Source organism: Macaca mulatta, chromosome 1 (assembly GCF_049350105.2).
Source record: "Macaca mulatta isolate MMU2019108-1 chromosome 1, T2T-MMU8v2.0, whole genome shotgun sequence".
NCBI lineage: Eukaryota > Metazoa > Chordata > Mammalia > Primates > Cercopithecidae > Macaca > Macaca mulatta.
The window spans coordinates 61,875,406-61,898,372 of NC_133406.1; the positions used below are offsets into that span (position 1 = coordinate 61,875,406).

The window sequence follows — 22,967 nt, forward strand, 5'->3', positions numbered from 1 at the left end:
GGAACAAGGAGCGGGGACACTGCTGTTTAGTCCAGACAGGTCGTGGCTGTGACCACCTGACCCCACGGGTGACCCCCAGGGGGCCCCTACTTGACCAGCCTTGGCACCATCCCTATGTCTGGGCACCTCTTTCGCCCATGTCCCCCCCACTGGTAACCCCCAAGGCTGCTGCCCATAGAAGGCCTGGCTATGCTGGATCACCATGACCTTGAAGGTGCCAGCTCCAGTGGTTGCCATGGCACCAGGGTGCTTTTTGCAGGCAAAAGCCAAACAACCAGAGTCCACCTGGCAGGCTGCTGCTGCTGTTGCCTCTGCTGCCCCTAAGGGCACTGGGCACTTACTGGCAGGGGGGCAGTCCTGGAGCAGCTGCTGCCTGGTGCACAGCCTGGGAAGTACAGCCGGAGTGACTGGGCTGCTAAGAGGGGTGCCTCCTTCTCATCTTTGAGTTTCTGCTCTTCCTTCCCTCTGGCCTTCTGAGAAAGTGACGGATTGGTTCCAGAAATCACTCCTGCCTGTTCTCAGGCAGAGCAGCCCCTTCCCCACCCCACCGACAGCTGGGAGCCAGAGATGACCCAGAAAGATGTCCTGAGCACTTCTTTTTAGGATGTCACTGGTTCATGTCCCGAGTCAGCCAAAGTCCTTGTAATCCACAGCCTAGTTCCCTCTAAGCAGCGCTTTACCAGGTTTGACTGGTAGGTTCTACCAAGAGAGTCAAAGGCAGAGAAGCTGAGTGAGAGAAATAGGGGCCCTGCCCAGAGCCTTCGGAGCTAGGTGCACAGGAGGATGTGTGCAGGTGGCTACCTTGACTTCAGCATGAAGCCCAGGTGGACATCAGGAGGGGTTACAGCACCCCTCAGCCCCCACGCAGGGGTCAGTTCCTCACCATTGTCACTCAGACACAGCAGTCCGGAAATGAGCATTTTAATGCAGAAAACCATGATAATTTACAAATGAATCACTTTCTGGGCCAGAGCCAGGAAGGCCCCAGGAGCTGTGAGGGCAGAAAGGAGGTGGAGGCTGTTGAGTGTCCGGGCAACCAGCTGAGTCAGCACCTTTCTGATGGGATCCTGCCCAGGCTCTCCCACGCTGGACCCTGGGGGGCCCTGGCCCCCACCCCATCCTCTTGGCTCCCACTAGGCATTCCCAGATAGGAAGACCTTGGGTCAGCTTCAGGACATAAAGTAGAGCTGGAGACACATCCCTGGAAGGAGGGCCTGAGGGCCAGGGAGGGAACAAGGCAGGAGACTGCTGGTTCTGGTTTTGGCCACCTCACCCTTGGCCACGTCCCCTCTGACCAAGCCACAGCACGAAGCAGAGCCAGGCTCTGGAGGTCCAGGGCCTCACCACTCCCTCTCCTGTCCCCTCAGCAGGGGGACAAAACAGAAGCACAGGAGAGCACGTTGGGGAGCATGTTTCCTCGGGGTGAGGTTTGATTGGATCTGGTTTGGGGAAGGTGAGGGGTCTCAGATGAGGTGGCTGCTGGGGAAGATGTCATGCTCAATTCTTGGCCCCCACCCGTCACCAAGATATGTACATCCATGTGTCAGAGTTGGTGTGATGCTGGTTTGGAGCTCAGCACCTCCCACGTGGGGCATGCAGGGGGAGACGGACTGGAGGCTCAGGGCACTGGAGGTAGAAAGGAGCCCTCCCCGCCTCCTTCCCCAGGCCAGGAAGGGGTAAACACACATATAAGGCAGCCCCAATTCCAGCAGGGCCTGAGGCTGGGAATGATGTGATTCCCAGGGGTGGTTATGGTCCAGGACCTGGCTGCAGGCACTTCCTCCCAAGCCTGGTGGGGTGAAGGGGACCCCCAGAAGGGGGTCCTATCAGCCCCTCCAGACAGGAGAATGAGGTCTTCAGTGGCAACCACTGGGGGCTGGCGGCAGGGACAGAGCCTTCTCCCTGGACACCCACCTGTCCCCTCTCCCACCTTGTCGAAGGGTGTGGACCCCAGAGCGCAGAATTGAGCTCTGGGGAACAGGTCTGGCCAGACGGATGGGTAGGGGAGGGATGGGGTGGCTGGTCACTTTGGCATCTCCAAGGCTGACACTTGAGGCTTCACCTTGAAGTACTGGTTGAATCGGATCACTGCGTACCTGGGGGAAGACAGAAGGAAGCTGGGTGTGAGGAAGAAAGCCAGGTGGGCCCTGCTGGGGGTGCTCACATCATAAAGTTTCTCAGTGGCTCTAGGCCTATCTAAGTCTGAGCAGATCAACCCCAACCCAGACTGGTTAGTATTATTATTTCTTTTGCTTCTTTTTAAATGTTTAATATTTATTTGTTTTGAGACAGGGTCTGGCTCTGTCACCCAGGCTGGAGTGCAATGGCATGATCTTGGCTCACTGCAAACTCTGCCTCCCGGGCTCTGATGATCCTTCCACTTAGCCTCCAGAATAACTGGGATTACAGGTGCACGCCACCACACCTGGCTAATTTTTGTATTTTTTGTAGAGATGGGGTTTCACCATGTTGCCCAGGCTGATCTCGAACTCCTGAGCTCAAGCAATCCGCCCGCCATGGCCTCCCAAAGTACTGGGAATACAGGCATGAGCCACTGCGCCCAGCCTATTTTTTTTTTTTTATTGCAACTACATTTTTTTTTCTTTTTAGATCAGACTAGAGAAACCCTTCCACAAACATGCTTGTTTGGAGTTTTGGTTTTACAGTTCTTATATACATATTGCTGTGCAAATGAATATCTACAACTTTTTCCTTCTGGACAACCGAAACCAGACCTATTAAGCGATACTCTCCATTGCTCCCTCTCCCCACCCCCTGGCAACAATTCTGGTTTCTATGGATTTGACTGCTTTAGTTATCTCTTATAGAACCATATTTGTCTTTTCATGACTGGCTTATTTAGCATAATGTCCTCAAGATTCATCCATGTTGTAGCAAGTGACACGATTTCCTTCGTTTTTAAGGCTGAGTAATATTCTATCGTATGTATAGACCGTATTTTATTCATTCATTCATCTGTTGGCAGACATCCGGGTTGCTTCCATCTCTTGGCTACTGTGCCAAGAATAATGTTGCTGTGAACATAGGTATATAAATATTTCTCTGAGAGTTTGCTTTCAATTATTTTGGCTACCCACCCAGAAATGAGATTGCTGGATCATACGGTTCTTATATTTTTATTTTTGAGGAACCACCCTACTGTTTTCCATAGTAGCTCACCACTTTACATTCCCACCAATGGTGCAGAAAGGTTTCAATTCCTGCACATCCTTACCAACAATTATTATCTTCTGTTTTTTAATAGCAGCCATCCTAATGGGTGTGAGGCGACATCTCACTATGCTTTTCATTTGCATTTCTCTAATAGTTGTGAACACTTTGAAACCAGGCTAGTGATTCCCTTTCAGCTGAAGGTGGGTGAGAAGGAGAAGGGCAAGGCCCTGGACCAGAATGGAGAAATGATTCCTGGCCCTTAGGGACATAGGAACCTCACAGGACAGGGACTCCCTGAATCATCAATACACAAGCAGCAGCTAGCTACAGTCCCTATATATCACTAGGAGCCACTGAAGGAGTAGCTGGGTCTGTCGCCCAACCAGAAGGCAGCATGGCAAACACTTAACCACTGCATGGCTTCAGCAAGTCACTTCTGCGCTCTGGACCTCTGTCCTCTCTGCTGTTAAAACGAGGTAGGATCTGCGATTGTTCAGACTGATTTTCAACGATTGCATCTACCACCAGGCTCCGTGGATAGGTGCGCTGGCAGCAGGGCAGGGAGTGGAGTAGGCAGCAGGATTTGGTGGGGACTAGCAGACCTCCTGTGAGGAACAGGGAGGATGTGACACTTCTCTTTTCAGAGTGGTACTTTCCTGGCATCCCCTGGGGATAGCGGCCCCACTGGAAATGAGCTAGAACGGGGGCAAGTCAGCAGAGCAAGGGAGCGGACTCTGGGCATTCTGCCTGGGCTGTACTTTGCCCACACCCTGGGCTCAACCAAGGCTCTCCCTTTTCTCCACGCCCCCCCATCACCCCCTGCACTCACCTGAGGAAATCAAAGTGGATGGTGGAGTACTGGTTCTGGATGAGGGCCCAGAGAGCCCAGAAGAAGTGAGACGCCTGGAAACAGACCAGAGAGGGTCAGCCTGGCAATCTCCCCATGCCTGTTTCCAACTCTACAGCGCTGGAGGGATGCAGTCATTGTGGAAGACACACAGCTAGGACCCTGGAAGAGATGTGGTGGGGTCTCCCTAGCACAAGCTGGGGAAATTCTGGAGGCCAAGTCACTGCACAGCATTGGGAGCCTCCACTCCTTCTAGAGAAAGGGGGGCAGAGCCAGTTCTACCAAGGCCCGAATGTTTACCAACCCTAAGGCAGGTAGTCAGTAGTGAGGAATTCTGGGGGGTTCCCACAACCTAAGCAGGACCCACACTCCACCTCTGGTCTCTTCCCTACCCAGGGAGATCTCTTGGAGTCTTCAAGGCCAAGGTATCCAGGCCGAGATGAACCCCTAAGCCAGAGCTTATGCCTAATGGCCAATGGGGACTGGTGCTCTTCAGGAAGGTGCAGGGAAGGAAGAGTGATGGGCAGCAGTGCCCTGGCCACATGTCTGCTGGAAGATCCCTACACTAACCTCCTCCACGCCTTTTCCTCTCTTCTACTGGGAGGCTGGTTAGGTTGGAAAATGAACCTAGATATGGAAACAAGAATCCCCCAAGTCTGGGCATTTGCTAAGCATCAAACTGTGCTTTCCTTGTGGCTAGAGGTACCCACCAGGCCCAGGTCACCTCAGGCTCAAGAAGCCAGGGATTGGGTGGGAGGAGGGTGAGGATCAAAAAACTACCTGTCACACTATGCTTATTACCTGGGTGATGGAACAATCTGTACACCAAACCCCGGTGACAGGCAGGTTACCTATATAGCAAACCTGCATGTGGACCTCTGAATCTAAAATAAAATCAAGCCAGGGAGCTGTGGTTCCTGTCTACCCCTGAACAAACACTAGTGATGCCATCGCTTTCCCATGTGCGTCCCCCAACCCTTGTGGCTCTCCCATCCCATTCCCACCCCATCCCAGAGTCTTCCTCACTCAGGGGTTGGCTACAAAGTACCTCCCTCCACTTTATTTCCTTTCCATTCCTTAAAAGGGGCATAGATAAGCTAGCACATATGAATGATCACTAAAAAACTTAGCAAGAGGAAGGCTTGTTCTTAAGGTCTTAAAGTCTAAAGACTGAGGAGGAAGAACCTAATGTAGACTCAGTGAGGAAAACAGAATAGGGATTCTGAAATTACAGAAAAGTAAAGATTGTATTTAGCTCTCTTCTGTACTGTGAAATTCAAAGCAGCTGCCTTGTCTTCTTATGCACAGCTGACATTAATGAGGCTAGTTAGGAATCCCTGGGCACACACCAGTGGAGACTTGGCATGAACCAGCACCTTGGATAAGGGGCATTCAAAATTGAGAACTGACAGCACAGTCATTTGAGCAGGAAGAGCCTGTCGGGAAAAGTTTACTTAGAGTGCTGAGTCAGTGGAGGTAGTTACAAAGAAGGATTAGAGCTTGACATTCTGTATCTTCTCTAAAGGTTATGGTAGCTCACGCCTATAACCTTAGCTACTCAGAAGGCTGAGGTGGGAGGATCATTTGAGGCCAGGAATTAGAGACCAGCCTGGGCAACATAGCAATACCCTATCTCTACAATAAGTTCAAAGAAATTAGCCAGGCGTGGTGGCACACACCTGTAATCCTAGCTACTCAGGAGGCTGAGGTGGGAGGATCGCTTGAGCCTGGGAGTTTAAGGCAGCAGTGAGCTACGATTGTGTCACTGTGCTCCAGCCTGGATAACAGAGTGGGACCCTATCTCAAAAAAAGTATATATACATATATATATACACACAATATATATGTATGTATGTATGCCGGGCGCAGTGGTTCACTCCTATAATCCCAACACTTTGGGAGGCAGAGGTGGGCTAATCACCTGAGGTCAGGAGTTCAAGACCAGCCTGGCCAACATTGTGAAACCCTGTCTCTACTAAAAATACAAAAAAACTAGCTGGGTGTGGTGGTACATGCCTGTAATCCCAGTTACTTGGGAGGCTGAGCGCAGGAGAATGGCTTGAACCTGAGAGGCAGAGGTTGCAGTGAGCCGAGATAGTGCCATTGCTCTCCAGCCTGGTCAACAAGAGTGAGACTCCAAAAAAAAAAAAAAAAAAAAAAAGAGTATATATATGGATGAATTTAACTGCAACATGAAGGGCTGAGGTTAGACAGTAGAAAGAACTACTTATTCAAACAAGGGAATTGCTAACATAGGACGCTAGGATATTTCTTGGAAGTATTTCTCTAGAAAGGAGAGAGCCTAGACTTGGTGGGGCTTGGGGAGCAGGGAACAGGGCATCAAGTATTAAGGGCTGCCTAAGACAGCTCTTACCAGGCTTCACCTCTAGGGTGGGGTCAGGGGCTGGGGATGGGTGTCCCCAGGCTCTCACCTGACCTTGGGCTCTGGGTAGGAGGCTAGTTGGGTCACCAGTCCCTCCTGCTGATTCCTTTCCTGTGCCAGCCCTAGTCACAAGGCACTCACCAGGGCAAACTTGTTGACTTGCACGTAGAGCCTTTCCACCTCCCTGGGGGTCACGGCCATCCCCTTTTGTGCCTGCAGGTAGTAGCGCAGCCACTGCAGCTGGGTCTCCCGCGCCGGGTACAGGCAGTAATCCACCTCATTCACGCCTGATGGGGAGGCAGGCCAGACACAAGTTGCTTGGAGATGAGCCCACCTAGGGTCTCCTCAAGCTCGGTAGGTGTTCCCTTCTCCCCTCAAACTCCCATCTCCTTTGACCTGTGGGGCTGTGCCTAAAGAGGCGGCCCTGAGAAGGCAGCTTCTTTGAGTATGAAACTCAGCTAGTGTGGGGTCTACCCCATCCCAGCTAGGAGCACTGCTTCTGTGGGATTGAGGAAAGCAGAGAGAGAGAGGCAGACTGGTTAAGGGGCAAGACACTGTCTTGGGAGTGACGGGAACCCCTCAAGACAGCACCACTGTCTCTCCCAACCCCTGCACAAAAATGACCATGTGCAGGAGGCCCTCAGTGAAAAGCACTGGATCAGCATTACTAGCCCTAGGTCTTATGCTAACCTTGTTAGCCTTAGGGGGAACCCTTTCCTATCACTGGCCGAAATTTCTTCATTTATCAAATGAAGGGACTTCATGTAGGGATATCAAATATGGCTTCCTGGTGTTAAGAGGCTATTTAAAAACATCACCTGGAGAGCACCCCCACCCCAGTCCAGTTCCCTAGATGGCTCTGATGTGTAGCCAGGCTGGGAACCCATGGATCGGATGGCTCTGGTTCCTTCCAGCCCCGCCATAGCCCTCCAGCTGCCAGCCCAGTACCACCAGCTCATCCCGGGCATGGTGGAAGAAACCACAGCTTCAAAGCTGGTACAGAAAGAAGTGGTTTAAGACAGGAGGACCAGGACTGGGCCACCTTCTCCAGGGTTCCCTCCTTCCTCTTCTTCTTGTCCTTCTCAAGCTTCCTTTATATCCCTGGAGAAACATATGCAGTCTCCTGAGGCTCCAGGAGTGTGGCTAGAAAAGAATCTCCTGGAACAGATGTAGAAACGGAGGCCCAGAGAGGAGAAGAAATGTACCCAAGGTCATATGGTGGTTAGAGGCAGAGTGAGGGCTGGAACTCCATCTCCCAATGCCCAGAACTGTGTCTTCCTCACTCCTGCGCAGCCATGAGGCCCCTCTCCCCAGGTCGGGATCTCCCCAGCTCTCTCCCTTCCCCCAGGCTAGGTTCTTCCTCCTCCATTCTCAACTTGGGAGCAGGCTGCAATCTACCCCTTTGGAGAAATTCCAGTTGGACTTTGCTCTGTGCCGTGGGCGAGGAGGACTTAAAATGCTTAAGAATTATCCCTTGTGGAAAGGCCAGTGAGCCTGGCAGCCAAGAATTCCCAGACCCAGGGCCCTGCCAGTGCCAGCCTCTGCTCCATGCCACACCCCGAGGCTCAGCTGCTCTGCCCAGCTGAGGCTCCATCGCCCTGGGGGTTCCTAGGGGTACTCTCAGGTACAATCATTGCTCGACAGATTGATCACCTGGGGTTCCAGAAGGAACACAATTGGCCTGATGGGGCTGGACAGTGGCTCTCCAGTTGGCCTGGGCATGCCTCTCCTATCCTGAGCCACAGGGCCTCACCCCATCATGGGAACACCTCACCGTGCTAGTCTGGGGACAGCTCTCCAGCCCCAGTGTCCAGCTCTGTCCCATGTGAGTTGCCTCCTCGGTCCCATCTAATTAACCCTCAAGCTGGAAAATCCTGCCCTGCTTCCTCTACACAGATGGTTCCATTGTGCATACTATGCCTTTATAGAGCACCTGCCCACCCCTAGGAATCACCCCCCATCCTGCCTCTCCCATCCCCACTCCCGGAAAGCTTCCCAGTCTAATCACAGCAGCAAACGCCAATACAATGCCTAGTATGTGTCACACATATGTGTGTGTGTGTGTCTCATATCAACACTATGAGGTGGGTACTATCATCATCTCCATTTTATAGGGGCACAGAGAGGGTAAATAAACTGCCCAAGGGTCACACAGCCAATAAGCAGCAAAGCCAGAAACTGAACTTAGGGAGTCAAATTACATAGCACATACTTAGATTCTACTTAGATGATTCTCATCAGGCCACCAGGCAAACAGCTACTTGTAGCTTGTTCTGCTCCTTGTCTGCATGTAAGGCCCCCATGTACAATTGTACTGGGCATAAAGGAGCTTGGACAAAGGAGTGGAGGCTGAAGTCATCCTGTGCTGTGCTGGCCAAGCTGCAGCAATCGTCTAAGCTGTGTCGACCTGGAGGAAGGGGTCTTTTTCTAATTCATGTACCAAGCTGAGTATCTTCAGGATCCTACAGAGGTCACATTTTCCTAATTTGTACCAAAGTACCATATGGGCTAGGAGAGGTCTGCTCTGTGTATGTGAGTCCTGCTTCCCCCAATGAGACTTGGAACTCTCTAAGAGCAGGCTGTGCCTTAACCCCTCAAGCTGTGATATTTTGGAGGACAAGAGCTATCTAGCCTCCACCCTCCCCATACCCTGGCCCTGGTCCCCACCCTAAAGAGGGTGCTTTGAACATTGGTCAAATCTAGTCCTGTATTGCCTAATGACAGGGATACCTTCTGAGAAATGCACCATCGGGTGATTTTGTGTGATCATCAGAGTGTACTTACACAAACCTAGATGGGACAGCCTACTACACACCTAGGCTGCATGGTATTGCTCCTGGGCTACAAACCTGTACAGCATGTTACTGTACTGAATACTGTAGGTAACTGTAACACAATGCTAAGTATTTATGTATCTAAACTTATCCAAACATAGAAAAGGTACAGTAAAAATATGGTACCTATGCGGGTGCCTCTAGTCCCAGCTACATGGGAGGCTGAGGCAGGAGATCGGTGTGAACCTGTGGGGCAGAGCTTGCAGTGAGCTGAGATCACGCCACTGCACTCCAGCCTTCAGCCTGGGCGACAGAGCAAGACTCCGTCTCAAAAAAAAAAAAATGGTATCTATTACCGTAAATATACAGTAATCTCATAGGACCACCATCTATATGCGGTCCGTCATTGACTGAAACACCACTACAAAGCACATGACTGTAGTAATGCCCTTCTCACCTGCAAACTCGTTGAAATGGTTGCCAATGTCAAAAGCTTGGTAGTTGTAGCCAGCATATTCATAGTCAATGAACCGCACGTGACCTATGAAGTAGAGGAGAGTCGATGAGAGTTGGCCCAGGAGATCTGGCAACAGAGCCTGGTCAAGCTTCTGCAGACCTCTGGGATGCACCCACTGAGTGATGCCAGCCTCTGCAGCAACCCTGCCCAACCCCATCACTGCAGCAGTCTTCTAAGCTACTTCTTTCCATCCATCCATCCATCTGCCCTTCCTAGTTCCCAGTGTCCCTCTCACACAGCTGGATCTTCAGGCTCTCCTCATCTAAAGACAGCTGTCCTCAGCATGGCTAAGGATCAGGAATAAAGCTAAGTATTAATACCCCCTGGGGTGATGCTCTCATCAGCAACACCAGGAGGTGTTCGTTCTCTCTCTCTTTCTTGGTACAGATTTTTTTTGTTTGTTTTTGTCTTTTTGTTTTGAGACAGAGTCTCGCTCTGTCGCCCAGGCTAGAGTACGGTGGCTTGATCTCAGCTCACTCCAACCTGTGCCTCCCTGGTTCAAGCGATTCTTCTGCCTCAGCCTCCTGAGTAACTGGGATTACAGGCGCATGCCACGATGCCTGGCTAATTTTTGTATTTTTAGTAGAGACGGGGAGGGTTTCACCATGTTGGCCAGGCTGGTCTTGAACTCCTGACCTTGTGATCTCGACCTCCCAAAGTGCTGGGATTACAGGCATGAGCCACCGCGCCTGGCCAGACTTTTTTTTTTTTTTTTTTTTTTTAATAGGTTCTTGCTCTGTTGCCCAGGCTGGAGTATAGTGGCTCCATCATGGCTCACAGCAACCTCCACCTCCCAGGCTCAAGTGATCCTCCTGCCTCAGCCTCCCAAGGAGCTAGGACTATAGGCATGTACCACCAAACCAGGAAAAGTTTTGTGTATTTTTTTTTGTAGAGACAGGGTCTCACCACACTGCCTGGGCTGGTCTTGAATTCCTGGGCTTAAGCAATTCACATGCCTTGGCCTCCCAAAGTGCTAGGATTATAGGCATGAGCCACTGTGCCTGGCCCTTGGCGCAGACTTTTCAAAGTAGGAATTTTTTATTTCCTTTCCCCCTTCCCTCCTACAAATTAACTTAAGACCTAAATCCAGGTCTCCTTTTGCTTGTCCAAGTGCCAGCCAGAGGAACAGATCCATGAAGCCAGCTAACCAACCAACCAAAGCCCTGCTACTGCCCCAGGGCCAGAAAAGCCATACCTTTGATGCTGTCATAGATGATATTCTTGCAGAGCAGATCATTGTGACAAAACACCACAGGGGACTCCAGCTGGGACAGATGCTCCTTCAGCCAGGCCAGCTCCTGTTCCAACACCTCTACCTTAGGGACATCTGCAGAAAGGCTGGGCAGTTGCAAAAAAAAGGTAGCCAGTGAAGGGAGGGCTGATAGACAGGCAGGTGCTTGGCCTCAAGAGCCCTGAGTTTGAGCCTCATCACTCCCTCTGTCTTACTGCAGGGGGGGCCTTGGAAAAAAGGCCAATCTCTTAGACCCTCACTTTTGTCATCTGTAAAATGGCACTGAGGTGTCCTGCCCTTCTGACTCCTCTGGTTACACTAGGAAGCTGATAAAGACATGGGCATAAAAGCATGAGGCAGGGCATAAAGTCACTGACTAAGGGCATCCCTGCTACTTTGTGAAATGGACAGGAGGGTAAGGAAAGAGACACAGGGAAAGGACAAGGCAGGTGAGAATGAGTGTCCAGACTCGGGGATTCCAGACTAAGAACAAGGAGCAGTGGGGAGAGATGCAAAACAGACCTGCTCTTGGGATGCTGGGAAAACTCCCCAGGAGGAAGTGCAGCTCCCTAAGTCGAGCTGAGTCCCACAAAGATCCTCCCCGGCAGGAAGAGTAGTGCCCTGGCAGGGAGCTGGAGCAACGGAGCTCTCTTGAGGAGGCAGAGGTATATCCTGGTGTGCCCCCCTCTCACCCCAGCAGCTGACCATGTCACAGGTAGAAAGGACCAGAGAGACGGTCTGGTCTAACCTCTCATTTCACAAACAGACCATCGGCTCACATGAGAAAGCAAACCAAGAGCTTCTTTAGCTCACTCCTACACTGTCAAAGGAACATTAAAGCCTTCAATGAGAGCATGCTTGCTTTGTGGCTCCCCAGTGACTCGTCCCTTCTACTTTGAGTTATGAGTAAGTGTTCCCTTGTCCCAGACCCCTGCCAGACCATGCAAGTGCAACTTGGGGGCAATGAACAAAGATGCATGGGTCCACCTCTCCTCCTGCCCCACCCCCATCCCATGCACTCAGCAGCCATTTCTGCTGAAAGAAACACATGTTGAGGAATGAAGAAATCAGCCAATCAATCAAGTTATCAGAGGCCATGTGGAAGTCTGATGAGGGTCCACTGTGCCTGCATGCTCTGAACTTTGGTCCCCAGGAGGCACACAGGTCTGTGTACACTGAAAAGGCCAAACACCACAGTCCTTAAAAACCTAGACCCACCAATGGGCAGAGGGGAGGAGGCTGGGCTTTTATCTCCATTCCTGTGTCACCTGTTTGTGTTTCTCTGTCCAGGGTAGCAAGAGCACATAGAGGAGGACGGCCCTCTCTCACCTTCCCACAGGACAGACCGATCACTCCCTCACCCAGCCCAGGGACCAGAACATGAGGAAGCGTATTCAGCCACTGAGGCACTCCTCTGTCCCCTCCGGAGAAGGAAGAGAGCACAGGGTCCCTTTCAGGCTTTGAGAAGGTCAAAGCTCAAGAAGATCTGAGGTCATCTAGTCCAGCCCCATGGGGAAACTGAGGCTCAAGGGAGGAAAGAGACTTCCTCTCAGCCTCCAGATACCTCTTGCGCTGCTGGATCCTTTACTTCTTCATCTAGGGAAAGTAGTCCTCAGCCCCTCCAAGGATCCAAATCGAATGGAGTCTCCTAATTGTGAGGGCTGTGCACTCTCTCTGAAGGCCTGGGTGCCCCTCAGAGGCTCTGCAAAGGCCCCTCTGAGTCCAGGGAGTCTGCTGGGAGGGATGATATGGGGGAGGCCTCCCCCATGCTTCCTGGAGTTTATCTGTGCTGACAGGTCTGCGTAAGATGTGTTTCAGTCCTGGCTCTCCTTAAGAAGCTACCTTTTAAGATTCCTTTTATATTTTTTTCTTGGACTGAGACCATCAAAAGAGAAGAATTAGGAGGGTTCCTTTGGTTTGCTCAGGTCCTGGCCTGAAAAACATGGCTCTGACATCCAGGATGCCTGCTGCTCTATCCCTGACCTCAGTCTGAACCCCACCCTGCCCACCCCAAGGCCATGCAGATGGTTACTGTGGGAACAATCCTGGTCTTCTATCTCCCCGGGGCCTCCCTCACTGCTCTGCTTCCCTCCCTGAGCACTTGAAACATCGCCAGCTTCGCTACCTTCAGTCTGGCCACCACGGGGCTCTTTCAAGGCGTAATTGGCAGAAGAATAACCACCACCGCATCCCAGAAACACTGCCCAGGAAAAACTGCTCCTCCTGCTCCTCTGCCCCAGGGCCAGCAGGAAGGGGAGGAGGGGGCTGGAGGTCTCTGCAGAGAAGCCTTGGGGTTCCTCCTGATATCAGGACTGCTGCCTGGCCAGTCTCTACTCTGCTGTCAAGATCTGGACAGACAAGAGTACTTTCTCCCCACAGGGCTCTTTCTAGGCATTTGAGCTTACTGGCTTATCCCTTTGCCCTCCCACCAACCAACCCACCGGTATCTCCTCGTGATGCCCGACCCAGTTATCCGCCCCACGTTCTCCCAGCCACTCTGGACACATCCGTGTCCGACAATGAGGCTACCGAATCTATTTCCACAAGTCTCCGACACATCCTATTCTCCATCCGCCACCTCAAGTTGCCCTAGGGCAATATTCCTCAATCCCTTGCCTCTATCACTTGCCTCAGAATCACCTGGGGTGCCTATCAAAATGTGGCTTCCTGGCAGGGCACAGTGGCTTACACCTGTAATCTCAGCACTTTAAGAGGCTGTGGCAGGTGGATCACTTGAGGCCAGGAGTTCAAGACCAGCCTGGCCAACATGGTGAAACCTTGTCTCTACTAAAAACACAAAAATTAGCAGGGCATGATGGCGGGCACCGGTAATCCCGGCTACTTGGGAGGCTGAGGCAGAAGAATCAGTTGAGCCTGGGAAACAGAGGTTGTGGTGAGCCGAGATCATCCCACTGCACTCCAGCCTGGGCGACAGAGCAAAAAAAAAAAAAAAAAAAAAAAAAAAAAGCCGTTTCCTAGGGTGCAAATGCAAGACCTCTCAATCGATCTCCAAAGTTGGGCACTTCAGGGGAATCTTATGCTCAAAGTTTGGGAATCCTAGTCCTAGATCTTGTCCACTTAATTACATCACTCCCAACTGGTCTCCCTACCTCAAATCCACCCTCCCCCACCAATCTGTCTCTCATGATGCTAGAGGACTTTCTTCCTAAAGCCCAGTCCTGGTCAGGTTACTGGCCTGAATCTCTGACGCAAACATCTTCATGACTTCCCACTACTTGCTAAATTAAATCTTGGCTACTTAGCCTGACATTTAAGGCCCCTTACCACCTAGCTCCAACTCTGTAGTTCACCCCTGCCCCTAGACCCTTCCCAGGTCCTCCCAAAGATCTGCTCCAGCCAACCTCATCTACTCGTCACTCAGGAGCAAACCCTGCTCCAGCCATCTCCTCCAGTTGGAGTAGCCTCCCTGCTCATTTCTGCCATGCCAACTCTGCCAAGACAACTTTCCCTGGTTCTCCCACTCCCAGCATACCCAGCATACATTACACACCCTGCCTTATTTTGCAGCTGTGTATGGGCATGTCCTGTGTACCTAGATGGCTCTTAAGCTCTTTGAGGGCAGGGCCAGTGTCACATTCGTTTTTAAATTGTTTTAAATTCCAGTCAATCAATGTCTGTGAAATGAAGGATCGAATAATTCAGGGTTATTAGGCAATGCCTGGAGCTCCAGGTGCTTATCTCGTCTAAATGATTGCTCATCATTGTTCTGCTTTTGGGCACTCAGGCAGCTTAGAGCATGGATCATCCCCTAAAGAGGCTCAAAGAAGTTAAGCAACTTGGTTTGTCCAAGGTTCAAAGGTGTGACAAGAGCAAAGAGATTGGGCCAGCTCTTCTCCCAGGATTACTCCCTCCCAATAAGGTTACCCCCAAGGTCACACAGTGACAGCACAGTCAAAGGAAGCTGCAGTATCAAGGATTATGTCTGAGCACCAGAAGCCTGGCTCTAGTTGCTAAGCTGCCACTGATCAGCGACCTTGGGCAGGTCCCATCCCCTCCCTGGGCCTCGGCTTTCCATCTGTCAAATAAGAGCTGTGGGCTGAAGGGTTGGAAGTACCTGTTCTCTATGAACTGTTCTAGCCCTAAGGGAAAAGGAGGTCCTTGTCCCAGAAAGAATATTTGACATACAAGGTCTGAACATGGTCAAAGAGAGGGCAGGCCTGGGCCACCTTGGACAAATAGTCCCAAAGCAGTGCTAGATAAGCATGGCTGGGATGATGCAGATAAAGTCATGCATGCGTGTGACAGAGACATACTCAAAATGGGGATAGAGTTAATTATTATTGGAAGAGAGAAGACACACCCTTCACCTCAAACCTCTTCTGCACCCTACTCCCATGAACATTTGGAAGACGGGTGATGGCCAAGCCCAGCAGGGAGCGTGAAGGAAGCAGAGACTCACTACTGCCTTTTTTTTGGAGGAAGGAAGGCAAGACACCACGCTTTCCTCCAGGCCTCCATCCTTTCCTCGGCAGTCAGGGTGTGCTGGGGAGTCAGGTGTCTAAAGGCTCGGAGGACTCTCAGGTTGCTGGTCAGAGTGCTTAAGGGAAAACTCAGGGAACTCTGTCTTATCGGGGAAGGGCAATGTCAGGATGGGTGGACTATCTCCTTTCCTGTGAAGAGCAGTGAGGGAAGCAGCAAGCTGTCAGTCTGAGCAAGGTGGGGGCAGGGTCCCCTAAGGCACATGGGGACAAGAGGGGTCTTGGGAAGTAGCAGGAACCTTGATGTCTCCAAGGGCTTGTCAGCTGATGAGTTGAGTTCTTCTGACTGTTGCTAAGCTCAGTCCCACCTCATTCTGAGGGCCCTGCCCTGCTCATGGTTCAGAAGGCAGGGCAGGTGGAAAGAGCCCTGGGCTGGGAAACAGAAGCCCTGCCTTTCACAAGTCCCATAACACTGGGCCAAGCTCAGTCTCTGAGCTTCAGCATCCTCTAAGTAAAATGGGGAAATGTTGTCCCCAACCCTGGTCCCTGCCACAAGCACAGAGTGAAGGAGAAATGAGCACATGGGTATAAAACTGCTCATCTAAGCTCCTTAGTCAGCGGGCCCAACTCTGCTTGGAGACAGAGGCTTAGCAACCAGGACTGAAGGGACTGCAGGAGAAACTCCCCAGCCTCCTCCCCGGGACCTGAGCCCTTAAACCTCCTAGCAGGGTGGGCTGGAGCCAAAAGGATGGGGAAGGGAGATCATATTAAGGCAGCCTTGGACCCTCCCAGATCTTTGTACCTGGGGTTGATCTCGTTCTTCACAAGCGTGAAATAATTGTACATCTTGTGCCAGAGGGTGGGCTTGGGCAGGCTGCCGTTGGCGTGGATAGTATGAATCTTTGCCATTTCTAAGGCGATTAACCTACAGCAGGGAACAGGAAGAGTAGAGCATCAGTGCTGGGACATTGCCTTCCCCACTCATCCCCTGCTGGCCAGATAGGGGCCCTCCAGGCCCACGAGGGCACTAGCCAGAAGGTCAAGGATGGGACGATTGCAAGTCCCTTAGGAGCACAGGTCCTGCAGAAGGAAGGTCTCAGCACAAGGGAGGAAAATGAATTAAGACCTTAGTCTGGCAGCTCCCTTTCCGGTGCCAGGCTGGGGCTGCCTCAGGGAGCAGAAGGGCAGAGCAGTGGGGCTGTTGGTCACAGGTCAGTGGCCTTGTTCTACCCCAGTGTACCCATAGCAACTCCTGAGAACAGACGGGCACCTGGGGATGGGGGCGGGGTGGGCCGGGCCCTCCTCTCCCCAGACTCTGATCCATCCTCTCAGGGGACGTGAACATAGGTCACTTTGCACCAAGAGATCAGGGGGTAGTGATGCCAGGCAGGGAAGAAATGCCCGCCTCTTATCAGCCTGGCCAAGGTGGGGAGGGAAACAGGCTGGACCAGGGCAGCCCCTTCCTCTGCTATAGGGAGTTGATGCTGGCGGCTGGGTGCCAAGGACGCAAAACAAGCCAGCGTTCTATTTTCAAGTTCTCCTGTGGACATTATCCAAGGTCTCAGGAGAGGAGTGGTGGTAGGGAAGGTTGCTGGGAGAAGGTGGGGGTGAGTGGAAGACTGACCGGTCAGAGAAGGAGGGCCTTGATAAAGACCCCATCGCCTGAGGCCCTGTGTCCCAGCTAGGCCCTCCCAGTCCTCTGCCAGTCTTCCCTTCTGCTGTCCCACCCCCCAACCGTCTGCTAAGACTCCAACATTCAGCTTCCTTCCAACATACAGCCTCTGCCTGTTGCTCGAATAACAATCACTGGGAAAGACAACAAAGGCATTGGCTGTTTGAAACCTTGTTACCAAGCTGTTCCAGGGACATTCTCTCTCTTGCAAGGCCCCGGGAAGAGGCAGGCCATACCCTATTGGGATAACAGAGCAGTTTTGGGGTTCCTCTGGAAGCCCCCAAGACTCCCACCTCTGAAAGGGTGGGAGACAAGGGGTGTGGCAGCAACCTTGTGGGTGAGAGAGGAAGGCTGTGCTTTCTTTCAAAGGCCAGAGGCCCTGGGGCAGAAGGGAGCCCGCCAGGGTTTGGGCAAGGCAGGGAAAGAGACCTGAGACTCAGGCCTTCCCTTCCCAAAGGAAGATTCGGAACAGAGCATGAACAGAGCGTTTTCTTGAATATCAATAGGTCCGTTGTCTGGAATAGCAATGAAAGTAACCTCAACACTCAGCATTTTCATGCTACAAAGCCTCAGCAGGCCGAGGTTGGGGGTGGGGTTCAAGGGAACATGTAGAGGGTGGCTCCTGGAGGCCTCCCCCACAGACATTCACCTTCACCCAGAGGGATGATGGTCTATCCTGGGAAAACTATCAAGGAAGGGCCTACCTCCTACACCTATCCCAATTTTGGGCTCTACCCCAGGTGCCACGTTCTTCTTATGGAACCTAAATCCACCTTCAATCTTCTTGACAATGGTAATTGTTTGCGTGAGAGGATGAGTGACAGCATCGGATACACAGAGGTGGAGGGATCCTGGGAGTGGTGACGACCTGTTAATATCTGAGCTTATATGCACCAGACTGAGGGAGAGCTGGGGGGAGTGCAGTGGCAGAAGTCAGGACAGGGTCCCTTGTACCCTACTCTGACTTCACATCTCCAGTCTGGGTCCTATTGGAACTGTTCAGCTGGAGCCTGCAAACACCCCTGCATAGGTTTGTATGCCTGTCACACTCTCAAGACATACATACACACACACACACACACACACACACACACACACACACAGCTACAATATACAACTCAAATATCCCGCCTGACCAGCCGCTTATGAGCATGGAGGTGGAAGAGCTCTCAGATCCTCTTCTTCTAAGTCCCTGCAGAAGGCGTGCACAAACAGAGCCAGGTGCATTTGGGGTTAAGTGGGTGGCAGGTGAGGAAGCAAAGAAGCTTCTTGCTCTACACCCAGGTGGGCTTGTTTCCCCTCAGTATGCAAGGCCTCCTTCCCCTTGGATTAGCCTGGGCAGATGCCAAGGCTCCTAGGCAGACCCCCGTGCCACTGTCCCAGTGTCAGGAGTAAACCCCAGCCTGCCTCGGGCCTCACTCAAGCCTCGGTGCCCTCCATGTGGCTCATGGCATTGGAGGGAGGCAGGAGGACACTCCTTGCCATCCTTATTTTGGCACAGAGGAGAGGGAGATGCTAGGGGTCCTTCTTTGGTCCTCCCCCTTTCCAGTCTCCACAGCATTCCCAGGGCTTGAAGGAAAAGTCCAGTTCCTGGGCCCTACACATCCAAGCATTTCCTGGGAAGGGCTCCCCAGGAGCCACAGATTCTTGTGAGCCTTTGAAAGGAGGCCTTGACAGTTCCCCAAACCTGGGTTCCCACTTCGTCAGGGAACCCGGAAGGAGCTCAGACTGGCAGAAGAGATAGCATCTCCCTGGGCAGGTAAAACCATGCGTACCCTGGATAGGGCCCATTTTCCTTGACAAACAGAGACAGAGGTAGAAAACCCTGAGTGCCCTGGGGATCTGGCTCACATTTCGTTTCTAAGGCTCTGAGATGTTTCCAGGTCAGACTTGGAGTGGGCAGAGATTTGAGGCATGGTGCCAGGAAGCAGATCTCTACCGCACTTAGGGAACCAGGTCCTCTGCTCCCATGTTCATCACAATTCTTCCTTTCCTCCCCCAGAACTCATCCTTCTAGCAGGCACCACTTCAAATCTGTAGAAAGCAACAGCCCCTCTCTGCAGAGCGATGCATATAAACATGCATTTTTTCATGCAATTTCAGGGAACTCACAGCTCTTACAGCTCTCTACCATGGACCCCACATGCCAAGGATTTCCAAGCCCAAGGCCTGAAGAATAGTAGAGACAGAGGCCCTGGCACCCTCCTCACCTGAAAAGCCGGGGCTCACGGATGTGCTCAGGCCCCAGGGCCACACCCTGCATGTACTCATAGCACAGCCCATTCTGGAAGGTGCAGTAGAGTCTGGGGGCACAGCCGTGTGCTCGCAGCAGCTGGAAGTTTCTGACCTCATTCTCCCGGTCCACCAGCAGCTCCGTCCGCTCCCCATACACCCGGACCAGCACGCAGTCCTGCATGTCCTCCTCCACGTAGCAGGCCACCAGCTTGTTGGTGATGCCATCCGTGAAGCGCTAGCATGGGGAGAGGACAGTGCGTGGGTGGGTAGGTGGGGCAGGATCTCTCTGGTCTCTCCCCTGGACTCGGTAGCTCCAGCAGGAGGTGCTCATTTGAATGCTGAGCACAGCCACCCCAAGCCCCCCCGTGCTTTAGCCCAGTCACTCATGCTCCACTCTGTCCCCAACCTTGGGGGTCTCCAGTCTCTATGAGTTCAAGAAAAAAAATGGTAGTGGGTTCAGCTCCCACACACTCCTGGGTCTGCCTCTAGTGAATGGGATTTGGCAATGGAGAAATTTCCACACTACTTGGGAGGTAGAAGGCCCCTCCTACTTCTTACCCTCCATCCCAGTATGGAAAGAAACGACAGGGACCAGAATGTGGCAGGGGAGGGCTGGGAGTTGCCCAGAACACTATGTCCTGACCAGCTGCCTCTCACCTTGTGCCAGGCAGTGGGCTCTGCTCTACCCCTTGCCCCATCCAGTGGTGGAGGTACAAGGAGGGTACTGAGGTTGGCACCCATCCCAGGACTTTAGTGGCCAGAGGTCCTTACCGGAAGAGACAGGAGACAACTGGGCTGCGAGCAAGGTTCTCTGCGCAGCAGGGTGATAAGGAGAAAGGAACCATAGAATTTGTAGAGCACAATGTAACAGAGCTGGGAGGGCCTTAGAGGTCATCTGAACCAATTCTAGGTAGGGAAACTGAGGCAGGAGAGGGGAGGGACTGGCAGATGGCACGTTAGGTCAGTGCTGGAATTAACCTCAGGCCTGCTTGATGTCTTGACAGTCTTATACCAAACTGGGCCTTTCCTTTTGAAAACGCTACTCCCTCCCCCAGGGCGGGTTCTGTCAGCCTCCACACTTGGTTTAGAACCTCCCCACAACTTTGCCCCCACCCCACCCCAGAATGCCCATCTGCATGGAGCCGCTACCATTCCAGCAAAAGCTACAAGCGCCCCACTCGGCACCTTCCTCCACAGGCAGCCCACAGCGGGGCTGGAGGTAGTCGGCTGGGGAGTTAGCCTAAGGCTCAGTAAGTGGCTCTGCCCACAGGTATGTCCCGGGACCTGTGTCCAGCTGGGGCTGGGGAAGATGGCCTGTGTGGGGGTGCTGAGCCTGAGCCTGAGCCTGCAGCGATGGTGAGGAGCTGAGTGCTAGCTGGAATTCCACAGGGTGGCTCCTGGGAAACACAGGGGTAGCTCAGAGCCTGGAGGATTTGCTCCCACCGTGGGGTGGAGAAGGGGCAGCAGTGCACGGGGTATAGCTGTGGGGGGGTCTCTTAAAAGTTCCCGCTTCCTCAGGTTTCAGAGCTGGCTGGGTACGCGCTTCTGGGCAGTGAGGGGCACCAGCACGCAGCGACGGGGGTGCGGCCCGCACACCCAGCATGCCGACAGTGGGCAGGTGGCCACCCGGCGTGCCTAAGAGCCCCAGGAGGAGGGGGGCGTGTGCAGGGCCGAGGGAGGTGTGAGCCTAGTTTTGCTTAGGGACGAAATAAATCCGTACACAACCACGTTCCAAACCTTTCTTGCGCAGCAGCCGCTCACCCCTGGGACCAACACCCGGAAGGATGCGAGGACGGGGTCCCCGCATCCCCCTGGCAGCCCTGGCAGGACCCCATCCTCGGCCCCGCGCCCACTCCGCTACCTTGGTCCGAACTTGCTTGGGTTTCCAATGCGGCCGCAGCTCCTGAATGAGGCGCAGGGCCCCGGGAAGGATGTCGTCCGGGTCCACGGAAATGCCGAAGTACGCGACGGCGGCGGCCCTCGGGGGGCCCGGCGGCTCCCGGCAGCCGGCGCTGGCCGCCGCCTTCTCCTCCATGCCCCATGAGCACTGCGGGCAAGGCGTGTGCCTCCTCAGGTGAAAGGACGCTCGCGGCTGAGGGGCCGAAGGGGGCACAGCCATTCCCAGCAGCCCCACCCCCTCGGAGCCGCGGCGGACGCTAGCCCCGGCGGGGGGGCCCGGCGAGGGAGTGGGAGTGGTAGAGGAGGGGCCAGGGGAAGTCCATGACTCAGGCGCGAGCTGCCCGCTTCGATCGCCGGCTCGCGGCCCGCCGCCCACCGCCGACCCCGGAGCGCTGCGGCCCGCCGCGATTGTGACATCACGGGCGGCAGCCCGCGGGAACGCCCCCGGCCCGCCCCCGCCCCGGCCCGAGGGCCGCTGGGGAGCGCAGCCAGCCACCGCCGGCAGCTGCGGCCGCCGCTACCTGGAGCGCTGGATGGGGGCGACGCCCCCCTGGGGGCCGGTGACGCCGGGGGTGGGGCCTCTGCTGGCTCCGCCCCGCTCGGGTCCCCGCCGGGGCTGGCTTCCCGGCCTCCGAGGCCGCGACACTCCAGCTCTCTCCCGGTAGCCTAGGGCGGAGGCGGGGGAGGGCTCGTCCCGCGCCCCCATCTCATCCTGGAATAGAGAGATCCGCTGCTCCCACGACGTCAACTTGGCTCGCCCCTCTGTGCCCCTGCTCTCTGTCTCTCAGTCCCCGGACCCCGGGAAATGGCTCTGCAGGGGCGGCCCCTGCTACATCTCAAAGGTCCTTCCCTGCAGAGAGCCTCCACCCACCACCCAGGCAACCTCCCATCCCCGACAGAAACACAGCCCTTGGAGAGGGAACACTGGGTGATAGCATTGGGGTGAGAGTGTGCCAGTCCAGCAGACTGCGCTGTCCCCTGGCAGGCCACTGAACAGCCAGGGCGTTGGAGTGTTTGGGCATTTCCTGGGCAGGAATTGGGGCAAGGCTGAGTTAAAGCCTCCGTCCCATCCAGAGCATGTGAATGGGGCCAGGTAGTAGGCAAGTGGGTGTCCCCGAGCCCAGTGCTTTGCTGGGCATTTGGGGTGTGAAGTGGACAGACCCTGCTTGTGTCCTGGGGAGGAGAGCTAAAGGCCTGGCACAGCTGCAGGGCCAAAGCAGGGCGTGGTGATGGCTGGGGGTTGAGAAGTAGGGGGAAGGGGTGACAAGGTGTCCCAGGGCAGAGTTGCTGCAGGGAGGAGACATGGAGAGAGGCGAGGCCGGCTCAGGGGCAAGTCCCTCTACTAGCCAGATTCTCCTTTGGTCATTCTCTGCCACCTCCTGAGCAGGGCTCTGTTGGCTGCCAGCCCTGTTTGCTGTAGTGAGGCCTCAGGGATCTCAGTAGTCACTGTCTCTCACTGCCCCACCCAGAAAAGCACCTTCAGAGAATGGGCCCTTTCCTATTTTCCCAGTTATCCCTTTGGCCTATCCCAGAACCTGTTGACTACGAGGCTCCTATGCTTATTGCTGTCCAGAATCCAGCTGTGCCTAGCAGAACTTCTGCAGTGATGAAAATGTTCTATATCTGCTGTCCAATGCAGTGACCACTAGCCACGTTGATTTTATTCAATTTTTTTTCTTTTGAGACGGGATTTCGCTCATGTTGCCCAGGCTGCTGGAGTGCAATGGTGCGATCTCTGCTCACCACAACCTCCGCCTCCCGGGTTCAAGCGATTCTCCTGCCTCAGCCTCTCGAGT

General features: G+C 53.7%; 1 protein-coding gene across 10 annotated transcripts; it reads right to left on the minus strand.

The window, feature by feature from the left end:
* Positions 1-905: 905 nt before the first annotated feature.
* ETNK2 (ethanolamine kinase 2) lies at positions 906-21,699 on the minus strand. 10 transcript variants are annotated; one of them, XR_013400826.1, is made up of 9 exons: positions 21,134-21,699; positions 19,248-19,507; positions 16,168-16,290; positions 10,891-11,033; positions 9,636-9,719; positions 7,447-7,562; positions 6,546-6,691; positions 4,004-4,077; positions 906-2,096 (listed from the first exon to the last, which is right to left on the minus strand). XR_013400826.1 is itself a non-coding variant. In XM_015118445.3 (8 exons), exons 1-7 carry the CDS (start codon positions 21,389-21,391, stop codon positions 4,013-4,015), a joined length of 1,185 nt encoding a protein of 394 aa, XP_014973931.1. In that variant the 5' UTR covers positions 21,392-21,699; the 3' UTR covers positions 906-2,096; positions 4,004-4,012.
* Positions 21,700-22,967: the final 1,268 nt, after the last annotated feature.